Below are 12,022 nucleotides of genomic sequence, written 5' to 3' on the forward strand. Positions count from 1 at the left end.
ACGCAAGCACTGCAGTTTCACGGTCCGCCCCATGTACCAGGTCATTTGAGATCCTCACAACACTGGAGACAGGAGGGTCAGGCTGAGTGCTGGGATCCAGGCCCAAAGGGCTGCACGACCTGTTCACTCGCACCCTGGGGCAGGTCGAACTGCCGGGCAGAGCCGGCGGGGCCCGAGGGCAAGGGGAGAGGCTCCCCGCCAAGGGGCAGCCCTGCAGAGACTGGGGTCAGTGGAAGGTGTGGTAGCGGGATCGTGGTCATGACGTGGGTGAGGACCCACAGAACTGTACGCCAGAGGAGTGCATTTCACACTAGAGAGGACAGTGTCAACAAATGTGGAGGGGCCGGAGCGGGGCCCCAGGGTCCTGACGGGCGTTGCCGCAGCAAGGGGGCCGGGCCAGCAGCACCTGCTGGTGAGGGTGACGGCCCCACAGCCGGCCTTTTCCGCTGGCCACGTCGGCTTGCTGGTTTGCTCTCTGCTTTCCCAAGAGCTCCCCTGCCCTGCCCTTGTGGCCCTCAGAGAGCAGATGTGAGCAGCAAAGACCCCTCCAGGCCTCGGGCAAGGGGTGTAGGCAGAGCAAGGCTGCCCACCTCCCCAGGAGCCCAGGGTTCTGCTGGAGCCTCTCCCACCATGGCCCCACAGGGCTGTGGCCCCCAGGCTAAGATGGGAAACTGGGTGCTGTTGCCAGGGTCAGCCCTCACTGGATGCCCCCCACTTGATGCCAGACCAGTGTCAGCATGGACTGAGGAGATGGGCCTGTGGCTTCCGCCGCTCCCTGGCAGCCCGTCTGCACCACGGGGCTGCATGAGGACATCCCCCTGTCCGCTCTCCACCAGGCTGCCCGTGCATCTTTCTCCTCAGTCCCTCTTGTCATGGGGTCCTAGTGCAGGATTGCGGCGGGCTGTGCCTATAGCTGTGCCTATATCCCACTGAGAAGGCCACTTGGGAGAATTGGCAGGAATGTCCAAAAAGCCATGTCCCCTGCTGGGCTGCAGTGTCCCCCTACCTGCCTGGGGGGCCTCATCGCCCTTGGGCTTGAGGGCTTCTGTCTGGCGTGTTTCCTGACTTCCTGCTGGCGCTCTGTTGTCTGGCCTGGGAACCCTGTGTCATTGCGGCGCCTTGAGAATCTGAGAGGGTGCACCACTGTCCTCACGGCCGGGCCTTGTCACTCTCAGGACACACCTGGTGCTGCCCTGAGAACAGACCCAGCCCCACCTCTGTTCAAGGGGGGCCGTGGGCGCCAGGCCAAGAGTGTCCCCAGGATTCACATCCACACAGAGCCCCAGAGAGTGGCCTGGCTGGGAGATAGGGTTGTTGCAGGTGTGATTGGTTAGGATGAGGTCCACTGTGGAGCGGGGTGGCCCTCGTCCAATTGCTGGCATCCCTACAAGGGGAGGGCGACTGGGGCACACACGCAGGGGGAAGGCCACGTGCCCACCGAGGCAGAGATTGGGGTGCCACATCTGCAAGGCCCCGGGAGGTGGAGGCCGTGCTCAGAGGGAGCGTGACCCCACAAGGGAGGGCACAGGAGCCCGTGACGACTCTGCGCCCAGTCTGAGAGGATGAGGCGGCGAGCACGGCCTGTGCGGCAGGCAGCACCTGCTGGCGGGATGGGGGCAGCTTGCAGAGCCGCGGGACCGGCCGCACTGTCACTGGCTCCGTGGAGGTGTCAGCCCCGAGCAGGAACCGAGTCTGGGTTCCCGGCGCTTCCTGCCCTGGCTCCAGAGCCACTACACCCGCGGCCTACCCGGGAGGGCCACCAGGTGGTGGAGTCCCTCAGCCAGGAATAAATTCCTGTATAATTGGATTCCTGAACAGTTAAGCAGTTACTGATAGTAATAGAGTCCAGAGTGATCAATATGAGTCCCTTAAGGACTAATTCTTCATGTGAGAACAGTTGGATCAGAAGGGAAGTGAACAGAGCTGGGGCCCCAGGCCCCCCCGCTCTGGGGAAGGACGTGACATCCTGAGGGCCACGCCAGGCCCTGGAGCCTTGCCAGGCAACTGACCTCCCGCAGGCCCTGGGCAGCTGTCGCCCCAGCTTGTCACCTGGGCCCAGGAGAGCATGGAGGGATAAAACCTGGCCTGCAGGGCATGGGGGTGCCACCTGCAGGTGAAAAGAGTGGGGGGCCCAGCCTGGGCAGACACCCCTTTTCCTGGTGCCTCTCTGCCAGGCTCTGAGTCTCCCGTGAGACGCCAGACCTCCCAGGAAAGTGTGTCTCCTCTGTGGTTCTCTTTGAAATACAGTCACACCCAAAATACACTTTCCTCTGCCCTGTATTCCTATGGGGGGTGTGGCTCTCCCCCCACGGTTTGATTGCTGCCAACATGCAGGCGTAAGTACGGACTGAGGGCCTCAAAGTTCTGACTTTTGCTCTCGAGGTACATGTGCCAGATGCGCCTCCTGACCCAGCCGTGTCCAGGAAGAGGGAGCTCATCCTGCAGGCCTGCTGCTGTGCCGCCCTGGGCTCGGCGTCCTGGGCGTGGCCAGCTTCCTGTCTCCGGTCACCAGGCGGGGGCTCTGCGGGGCCGGTATTCCGAGCCAGACCTACCCCCCGCCCCCCGCCCCTCTCAGCGCTCCGAGGCCTAGAACTTTGCCTCCTGCCCCACAGGGAACGTCCTCACGCAGGCAGTGACCCCGGGACTGAGCATGGCTCTCCAGCCCCGCGGGCCGGCCCTCCTCTGCCTTCTGCTGGGCCTGCAGGGGCCTCTGGCTGCAGGTATGTGGGGCTGTGGGGCTCCCCTTCTTCTGCCCCTTCCCCTGAGGAGGGCAGCCGGGCCTCCCAGCCCTCGCCTTTGTTATGGACACTGGGCTTGGATGTGATCCACTTTTCTTCCAAAAAGGTGCATGGGCCCTTGGTGAGTGCCGGAGGACGGGCTACTCTGGCACGATCGTTTCCAGAGATCTGGGGAGCCAGCGGTGCCTTTCCCAGCCATAGGTGGGGACGCACCCTGTGTGCTTGGGCGGCACTCAGAATCTGGGGCACGCAGGTGCCGAGGGGTGGGCGCTTCCCTCTTGCTCTGCTCCCTGGGCCCTTGGCTGCCAGTCCCAGGGACGGTATGTGGACATTGGCTGTGCCACCTGCCACCATGGCTGTGACCAGTCCCCAGCCCCACCTCAAAGGCACAGAGGTTCTGAATGCGGAAACATGGTGACAAAACATGCCCTCGCCATGACTTTGCAGACCCAGTAGCAGCCACGGGAGAAACAAGGTGCCAACACTGCCCCGTATGACCTGGTCCTGCTGCCCTTCTAACCCTGAGGAATGGGGCTGCCCCCTGTTCACTACAGGTGCCCAGAGGAGAGCGCTCCTGCTTGGGTCAGCTCTGCCCGCGGTCCCTCCGAAGGGGCAGTGACTGAGAGGGGCAGGTGCAGGGCTTGGGGAGCAGGCGCACCAGGCTCACGGCAGCATCGGCTGGGAGAGGCCAGGTGCCTGGAGAAATGTGACTGGGGACCAGGACAAGGACAGCAGAAGAGCAGGCCAGGTGGGGGCCGGATGGAGAAGGCGGACCTCCAGTAAGGCTGGGACACAGGCTCAGCCTGCAGGGCAGGAGGGTGTCTGCAGTCACCACATTGTTTCCACCGCAGCCGCCACTGGGCCTGGAGAGACTGGGTTCCGAAGCGGTCAGCTGCCAGTCAGGGCACAGGGCTGGCGAGGGGAGGTGGGGCGCAGCTGGGAGGGGACTGAGCCCAGGCAGACCAGCCCTGAGGGTGCCGAATCTCCAGGGCTGGCAGCAAGGAAGGCTGGGCAGCAGCAGAGGCCAGGAGGCCAGGCCGCACTGTGGGACGGAGTGTTGAGAAGCAACGGCAGAAAGCAGGTCCCGCCCAGGCGAGGGCGAGAGCAGCCCTCATGTCCCTGGCGGAGGGGGCGCAGGGCGGCTTCCCGTTTCAGATGCCAGGGCAGTGTGGTGGAAGAGAGGAACCACCTTCCAGGGTGGTCTTAAGGGAGAGAGAGGTCAATGGCAAAGCAGAAGAGTGTTAGGGGTGGGCTGGTGGCGAGGAGAGAGGTGTCCACGTTGGGAAGTGACCGAGTCCTGGGAAAGCCTGGGTCCGGGGCACGGGACCCTCCGGGCAGGCCCTGCCCAAGCCTGGCTGGACACAGGGTGGAGGTGCTGGTACCGGCGGACTCCAACTCTGATTGTTGAAAATGCATATATGGACTGAACACATTCTGGGACAGAATAACTTTAATTCTCCAAGTTAAGCTTTATGTGTATTCTTTCAATAAATACATCCACACAGACATGTTCATACATACTGCAGTATGTTACTTTGTGAACTGGCACTTGACATCACCCATCTCCGAGCACTGCACCTGTGGGCATGGGGTACCCGTCCGCACGTCCTATCATCATCGGACGCTCTCCCGTGCCCAGTGGCCCCGCGTGCCTATACACTCAGGATGGGTCCCAGAGGTGTGGTGGTCAGGCCACAAGCTACGGCTGTGCTAAGTCACGACTCAGTGAATGTGTCACCCCACCGCGCATGGAGGGCGCAGGCCTCGCTGCCTGGGCCCCGGGCAGCCAGGCTCCCGTCGTGGCGGGCCCAGGGGGGGCGGCCGCGGGGCTCCACCGCACTGTCCCTCAGTCTTCATCCCCCAGAAGGAAGCCCACGGCGTCCTGCACAGGCGAAGGCGCGCCAACTGGCTGCTGGAGGAGCTGCGACCCGGCTCCCTGGAGCGAGAGTGCCGGGAGGAGCGGTGCTCCTTGGAGGAGGCCCGGGAGATCTTCCAGAGCAGCGAGCGCGCGGTGAGCCCCAGTGCCCCCGCGGGGAGTGGGCAGGACGGGCACCTGCTGGCAGGGCTGCACGGCTGGGGATGCTGCGCCGGCCTCCCTCCGGGCGCACTCCTCGGGGCCACCCATGCCCGCTGCCACGCGCACCGCCCGAGCCTTGCAGCTGTGCATGGGCACTGCACCCCCGCCCTGGCAAGAAAGGCCCGTCTGGGTCTAGGGCTGTGCACGCTTCAGGGCGGCACTGCCCGCGGGGCGGTTATGGGAGAAACCGACCTGGGCGAGTGTCCCCTGCTGCGCCCGCCCTTGGGCACCTCTTCAGGGTAACTGGGTGAGGACCCAGGGCTACTGGCCCAGCCCTTAGTGTGCACCGTGCTCCCCTGTTTCCGCCCCCTACCTGGGACGTGGATTTAACTGCATCACATCCCTCTGGTCGCTCACCAGGAGCGGGCCCAGGCCGGGAGGAGGTGGGGCACACCCCGCCTCACACCGCAGGGCACACAGCTCACACCCAGCAGGAACCAGGCTCTGAGGCAGAGGCCAACGCGACCCTCTCCAGTATGCAGAGGATGGTCATGCCCGTGCGGGCACACCACCCGATTTTCAAGGCATTTCCAACATCCTCACCTTGTTTTGTCCCCCCAGAGCCCCAGGAGTTTTAGTTCTAGTTTAGTTTAGTTTAGTTTAGTTTAGTTTAGGCCGAGGGATCCAGAATCAATTTCACTGGTGGAGCCTCTGCCCATTACTGACCCTTTCCTCTCACGGGCCGCACGCTGGACACATGCTCTTGTCCCAGGTTCTCTGCCTGGAGACGGCAGCGTCCGGCCACCGCTGGGTGTTCTAACTGGAGCGGGGACGCAGTGGCCCCTCCTGGGGTGGAGGGGGTGGGATAAGAGACTGCACCCCACCCCATGAAAGTCTGGCTTCCAGAGCCCGTTGCCAAGGGCCCAGTCAGAAGCTCCGGCCCCCCGGCTTGCCGCCGGCTCTGGGGGTGCGTCTGCTGGGCGAGTGTCTCAGGCTTCCTCTCTGTTCCCCCAGAGGCAGTTCTGGATTTCTTACAATGGTGAGTAGGGAGCGCCGGGCTTGGCCCTGCCTGCAGCTCCTGCTGGGCAGGCTGACGCGGAGCTGCTCCCCAGACGGGGACCAATGCGCCTCGAACCCGTGCCAGAACGGAGGCTCCTGCGAGGACCAGCTCCAGGCCTACCTCTGCTTCTGCCCGGACGGTTTCCAGGGCCGCAACTGCGAGACAGGTGAGCATTCCCGCAGCTGGCTGACGGGGCCCAGGGGGGGTGCTGGTCCGGGTGACCTGGGGCCCTGCCAGCCCCCGGGGCTGGATCTGGGCTTCCAGGGCGCTGACTTCAAACTGGCTGCCCCCCGCCCCCTTCTGGGAGATACAAGGCCCTGGGCTCCCAGCACTAGGGACTCTGATGTGCCTGCAGAGGGCCCGGACAAGAGGCAGTCTCCCAGCGCCCGGCTTCCTGTGCCCACCGGCCTGCACAGCAGGGACCCCTCCCCTACCTGCTGCTACAACAGCATGAGGGGCTTCACCCTCCAAACACTACAGATTAGCACAGTTCGGGGTCCCCAGACCATCCTCAGCGTCAGTAATTCACTAGGACTCAGAGGTCTCCAAGGCCTGACACACAGGCAGAAGACTACAGGTCAGAGGCGGCACGGAGCAGGTGCCGCCGTGGTGGGCCTGGCGGGCAGCCTCCCACCCTCCAAGAACAACCCGTCACAAGACGGGCTGCAGCCGGCCAGGAACCACGCCGAGCCTCTGTCCAGAGGTGCGTCAGGGCCCAGTCACGTGGCCCTGGCTGACCACCGTGCAGCTGGCCTCCATCTCCTGCCCCACCAGAGGTCAGCTGGCACCACGTGGCCCCAGATGAACCACACTGTCAGACCCTCGAGGTGGCCCAGGCTCCCAGGGAAACACGCTCTGGTCAGGAAGACTAAAGTGTCCGACTCAGGGAGTGCAGAGGTCACCTCGCAGAGTTGAGGGCAAAGGCCAGGCCTCCCGTCAGCCAGGCCTCCGCCACACACTGCTCTCTGATGCTGCACTAGCTCTCCTGGGCCACAGCCACTTTCTGTGCTAAGCAGGACAGAGGTCAGAGGGTGAAGGGGGCATTCAGACCTCCTGCCCATTATCTGGACTGGAAAGCCACAACCCTGCCAGCCTTGCGTGCCCGGCAGCCCGGGGTGGGCAGATTCGTTCCCAGGACAGGCTGCTCTGCGGGGATCCTGGACATGCCCAGCAAGCCAACCGTTTCTCACACCAAGACGCTCTTCTTCGGGGTCAGGCGGGTGCTCCTTGTCTCTGTCCAGGGCAGCGCCCAGCCCGGCTGGCTCACTGGGGCGCCAGCGCCTGGCTGTGGAGCAGCCTCATCTCTGTTGCCTCTTGCTAGCAGGTCCCCAATTCTGTCAGACGCCTTCACCGCCCCCAGGCCCTCCCCAGCTTCCAGCAGTGGGACGGAGGATAGCGTGGCGGCCCCCATGTGCGCCTGTGCGTCCCCACTGGCTGGGCTGCTCAGACACAGGACCCCAAACTCCGGCCTCCCTCTCTGGGGTCAGGCCACAGAGCTCAGCTCAGCTCTGTCGCCAGCAGCTGAGTGGCCCTGACCCAGGGAGGGCCAGCCTCTGGGGCTGGGCAGAGGCCACTTTCAGGCCATCACCTTCCTTCCTCAGACGAGAATGACCAGCTGGTCTGTGTGAATGATAACGGAGGCTGCCAACAGTACTGCCACGACCACGCGGGGAGCCGGCGCTCCTGCGGGTGCCACGAGGGGTACGCGCTCCAGGCTGACGGGGTGTCCTGCGTGCCCACAGGTAACAGGTCCCCAGGGATGGGCTCCAGGGCTGTGCACTGGCTCACTTCACCAGTTCCTGCCCTGCCTTGAGCCACCTCCTTGGCTAAAGGATGAGAGGGCCGGCCTGCCTGAGAGGGAGCACCCACTCGGTGTGGCCACTGAGGGAGGGAGACCAGGGTGAGGGGGTGCCCGCCGAGAGCAAGCCAGGGCAGCGGGCAGGGCAGAGCACTGGGGGCAGCTCCCTGCCTGCGTTAGGTAGACAGGCCCGGAGGAGCAGGGGGGCTCTGCCCACCCCACTTCCTGCGCCCTCTGCCCAGATCCGCGTCACCTGCCACGGTCTCAACTCACCACAGCACAATTCTGAATTCCAAATCTTTTTGATAGGCAAGCACTTTTAGGATAATGGAAAAATTCCTCCAAACCAGCTTCAAACTAACAGGGCCAAAATCTCAAAAGGGCTGGGGCACCCCAAGGCCTGCATCTCTTTAGAGGTACATGGAGCCAGCCTGAGCTGACAGGCCTGCAGTTCAGCGGCTGCGTCTCAACACTCTCTTCCAGCCCCAGGACTTACTGGAGAGACCGCAGCGGGGCCCTCATACCTGCACAGGTGTCTGAGATGCTGTTCAGCATGTAAATAGAACAATGCCCATCTTTCAGTAAACTCGGGGCACCCTCTCCCCACTGGAAAAGTGAGCAGAGTCCAGTTTTAAGAAGCAGGCTGCCTTTCCTGCAAAACCAGCCCCGTGGCTGGCTGGGGCTCACGGCCCGGCAGGAGCCAGCACTCCTCACCTTCCCTTGCCAGCACGTTCGAGTCACTAATCCCCATATCTTACCGACTTCTGTTTATACAGTTGAATATCCGTGTGGAAAAATTCCTGTTCTGGAAAAAAGAAATGGCAGCAATCCCCAGGGCCGAATCGTGGGTGGCAAGGTGTGCCCCAAAGGGGAGTGTCCCTGGCAGGTAAGGCTTCAGGGCCCTCAAAAGGAAAGTGGGCAGCCAGCTGCAGGACCCCCAGGCCCCAGGCACCTGTCATGGCACTTCAGGGGCCTTCTCTGTTCGCAAGTCCACGCCTGCTCGCACCCACATCCATGTGCCCATCCGTCCCGGATTCACAAGCTCTAGGCAGAGCCCCTGCCGCCTAACGCCTCCCCGGGGCCCCACGGGAGCTGCTAGCTCGCTTCTCTGTGGCAGACGACTAGGCAGAGGCAGGACTTGAGCCCAGCCCCCTCGCCTCCAAGGCCCCATCCCCATCTGCCTCTGGAAGCTGAGCCTCTTGCGGGTGGGGAGGCTGCTCAGGTCAGCGTGGCTGCCGACGAGCCCAGGCCCCACTGGGAACGAGAACCCTAGGTGCCCAGCCCCGTGGGTCAGAATCCCAAGAGCTGGGATGTGTGCCCCAGGGTGAGGAGGCCTGCCATGCGGGCCGAGCCAGTCTGCTCCCCTGGAGCCTGTCGCACTGGGACACCAGTTAAACAGGAGATTTTAGAAAGAAAAGTAAATGCAGGAGAGCAACTGCAGATTAGGGCCCACGTCGGTCTTGCCTGGGGTCCCGGCCACGGGCCCCTCCAGACCAGCCCTAGAAGCTGCCGTCTTGTTGAGTGGGCAGCCCTGTGCCCCCCTGGTGCCGGGTGCTCAGAGTGATCACCTGCACTGCATACACCCACCTGGGGCTGAGTGCCCACCACAGCGCCCCGGGTGGGTGGCAGCATCTCTGCTGGGGGTTTCTGCCTGTGAGCGGCAGGGGGCACCCAGGAGGGCAGGGGGCTGCAGCAGGCACAGGCTTCCCACCGCCAGGACCTCCTGTCTCTATCATTCCTGCCACAATCTGGAGGCCTTGGGACCTCAACCCGTGTGCAGGCAGGGAAACAGGCCTTCCTGCGTCAGGGACTTGCCCCCGGAGGCCCAGGCCGGGCTCACAAGGACCACCCAGAGCCACCGTCGGCCAGGGCCACGGCCACCCAGCCCACTGTCAGGGCCAGGTCTTCCTTCCTGCACCCGCCAGGGGCCTGCCGCTGGCCCTCCTCATCCGCCTCCAGGGGAGGGCCTTGCTGTGGTTTTGCTCCGCGGAGCCCGGTGGTTGTGGGTTTGAGTGAGGAGAGGGCAGCCCAAGCCTCTGTCCCCACTCTGCCGGGGACCTGGCCCCATTCTCGGTTTCTTCTCTCCCTGGTCGACCTGCCTTCATCCCATGTGGTGGCTGTTGAACACCAGGGCCGTGTACAGCATCCGCCTGCCCGTGGCCGGTCCCCCTCGGCCTGGCACTGCCTGGCGTCGGCAGGCTGGGCTGGCCAAAGCCTGACTCCTCCCACCCACTGGGCAGGTCCTGGCAGGAAACTGCCTCCACCTAAGATTCACTCAAGCACCCACTTAGCAGCCCCTCTGCTTCTAGAAAGAACAGGGAAACCTTTATTGCGGGTCCACCGTCCTCCATGCGCTGCTCTCAGGGCCGTCCCAGGGAGTCTCACGGGCTCCTCTCGGGCACTCGGAGCAGATCAGGGCTCAGGTCCACCTGGGGTGAGAATTGTGTGGGTGCGGAGGGGCCCAGCTCCCACGTGTCCGATGTCGGGCCAGCACCGGTCAGCTTCATTCCCTGAGCTGGGCGGGAAACGGCCCGCTGGGGCCCTCCGGACGTGGCCCTGCAGCGCAGCTGTGTGCACGGAGGCTGCACGGGAAAGGAGACGACGACGTGCCTCCAGTGCCTGCTGTGCCTTGTCAGGCTGTGCTGAGGCTGAACGGCGCCCTGCTGTGTGGCGGCGTCCTGCTCGATGCCACCTGGGTGGTCTCTGCAGCCCACTGCTTTGACAGAATCAAGAGCTGGAGGAACCTGACAGTTGCTTTGGGTAGGCTTTGTGGTAGCCGCCTCTGAGGAGGGAAGGGCCCCTGAATGACCAGATGAGCTTCTCCAGAAAAAGGATGGGTGGCGGGGTGGCCCCCAGAGCCTGCAGGGTGTGCCTGCGGCCCCCTCAGCCTCTTTCCCACCCCAAATAAAGATGGGGGGTGCTGTACTGTCCATCTTGTTTGGGCCAAGAGCGCCGAGGGGGCTGCAGCCCCACCACGGACAGGCTGCTGCCCCCTGGGTCTGTGGGACACTGAGAACCCTGGGGGGGGCCAGGCCCCACCTGGGAAGAACAGAGGATAGGGATTCCTTCACCACAGCTGCCAGCCCAGCCCGTCCACACTGTGCAGAGCCTGGCACAGGCCGTCTGGGGAGGCTGCTCAGCTGGCCTGGGGCTGGACATGGGCCCCTCTGTCCCAAGGGAGGCTCTGGAAGGGGCGGCCGAGGCTGCAGGGTGAGGGCTGAGTGTGGCTGGCGTCCTGCAGGTGAGCACGACCTCATCGAAGAGGAGGGCAGCGAGCAGGAGCGGCACATCTCTCAGGTCACCGTCCACGCCAAGTACATCCCGGGCAAGACAGACCACGACATTGCCCTGCTCCGCCTGCGGGACCCCGTGGCCTTCACGGACCACGTGGTGCCCCTCTGCCTGCCTGAGAAGACCTTCTCCGAGAGGACACTGGCCTTCGTGCGCTTCTCGTCTGTGAGCGGCTGGGGCCAGCTCCTGGACAGGGGTGCCACAGCCCGGGAGCTCATGGCCATCCAGGTGCCCAGGCTGATGACCCAGGACTGCCAGGAGCAGTCGCGCAGGAGGGCGGGCTCCCCAGCGGTCACGGAGAACATGTTCTGTGCCGGCTACCTGGACGGCAGCAAGGACGCCTGCAAGGGCGACAGTGGGGGCCCGCACGCCACCGAGTTCCAGGGCACGTGGTACCTGACTGGCATCGTGAGCTGGGGCCAGGGCTGTGCAGCTGAGGGCCACTTCGGGGTGTACACCAGGGTCTCCCAGTACACGCAGTGGCTGCTCAGGCTCATGGGCTCCCAGCCGCCCTCGGGGGGGCCTCCTCCGGGCCACACCCCCCAGCACCGCTCCTGACCAATAAAGCTGTCACTGCTCTTGGCTTCAAGGCCCTAAATTCTCTGCTGCTCTCGGGGTGGACAGAGGGGGCAGGAGGGGGGAGACATGGAGAGGCCGGGAGGGAGACCCAGAGGAAAGTGGAGAGACCGGGGACAGAGCCGGGGTGTCCTGTGGCGGCCGGACACAGGCTGGGGCGCAGGGTCTGCGGGAGGGGAGGCATGCTGCCAACTGAGGGCTGTCCCTTAACTTTCCACTTTTTCTTTCTCACACGAGTATTCCATCCTTGTTTCAGACAGAACGGAGGCATCAGCCATTCACTTTGGCGGCTGTCCTCCAGAGAATTCCTGCGGGTGTGTCTTTCCCCATAGATGCAAGGGCGCTGGTGCTCCACACGCCATCTGCCACCGCCTTCCACGCTGGCGCCTGCCACCAGCTCCCTCCTCTCATGGTTACCAGCCTCACTGAGGCAAACCACCTTGGGCGGAGGCTGGTCTTCAACCCCGAGAGCCTCCCAAGCCCCACAGAACTGGGTGTCCTCCTGCCAAGGCCCTCGTGAGTGACAGTCCTCCAAGGGAGGC

At 64.0% G+C, this 12,022-nt stretch overlaps 1 protein-coding gene across 1 annotated transcript; it reads left to right on the forward strand.

Annotated features, from left to right (window-relative positions):
- Positions 1-2,561: 2,561 nt before the first annotated feature.
- On the forward strand, positions 2,562-11,487 carry F7 (coagulation factor VII). The gene is made up of 8 exons (XM_036904788.2): positions 2,562-2,720; positions 4,589-4,749; positions 5,770-5,794; positions 5,868-5,981; positions 7,417-7,557; positions 8,390-8,499; positions 10,250-10,373; positions 10,855-11,487. The coding sequence occupies exons 1-8, from the start codon at positions 2,651-2,653 to the stop codon at positions 11,460-11,462; spliced, it is 1,353 nt and encodes a 450-aa protein (XP_036760683.2). The 5' UTR covers positions 2,562-2,650; the 3' UTR covers positions 11,463-11,487.
- The last annotated feature ends 535 nt before the right edge of the window (positions 11,488-12,022 follow it).

Source organism: Manis pentadactyla, chromosome 17, assembly GCF_030020395.1.
Source record: "Manis pentadactyla isolate mManPen7 chromosome 17, mManPen7.hap1, whole genome shotgun sequence".
Classification (NCBI taxonomy): Eukaryota; Metazoa; Chordata; class Mammalia; order Pholidota; family Manidae; genus Manis; species Manis pentadactyla.

What these genes read in the sequence shown, in the direction of transcription:
- F7 (XM_036904788.2), top strand. Translation starts at nt 2,651, where the DNA reads ATGGCTCTCCAGCCCCGCGGGCCGGCCCTCCTCTGCCTTCTGCTGGGC. An exon ending in GTTCTGGATTTCTTACAATG is followed by an intron (nt 5,795 to 5,867) that starts GTGAGTAGGGAG and finishes GCTGCTCCCCAG; the next exon opens with ACGGGGACCAATGCGCCTCG. An exon ending in GGTGTCCTGCGTGCCCACAG is followed by an intron (nt 7,558 to 8,389) that starts GTAACAGGTCCC and finishes CTGTTTATACAG; the next exon opens with TTGAATATCCGTGTGGAAAA.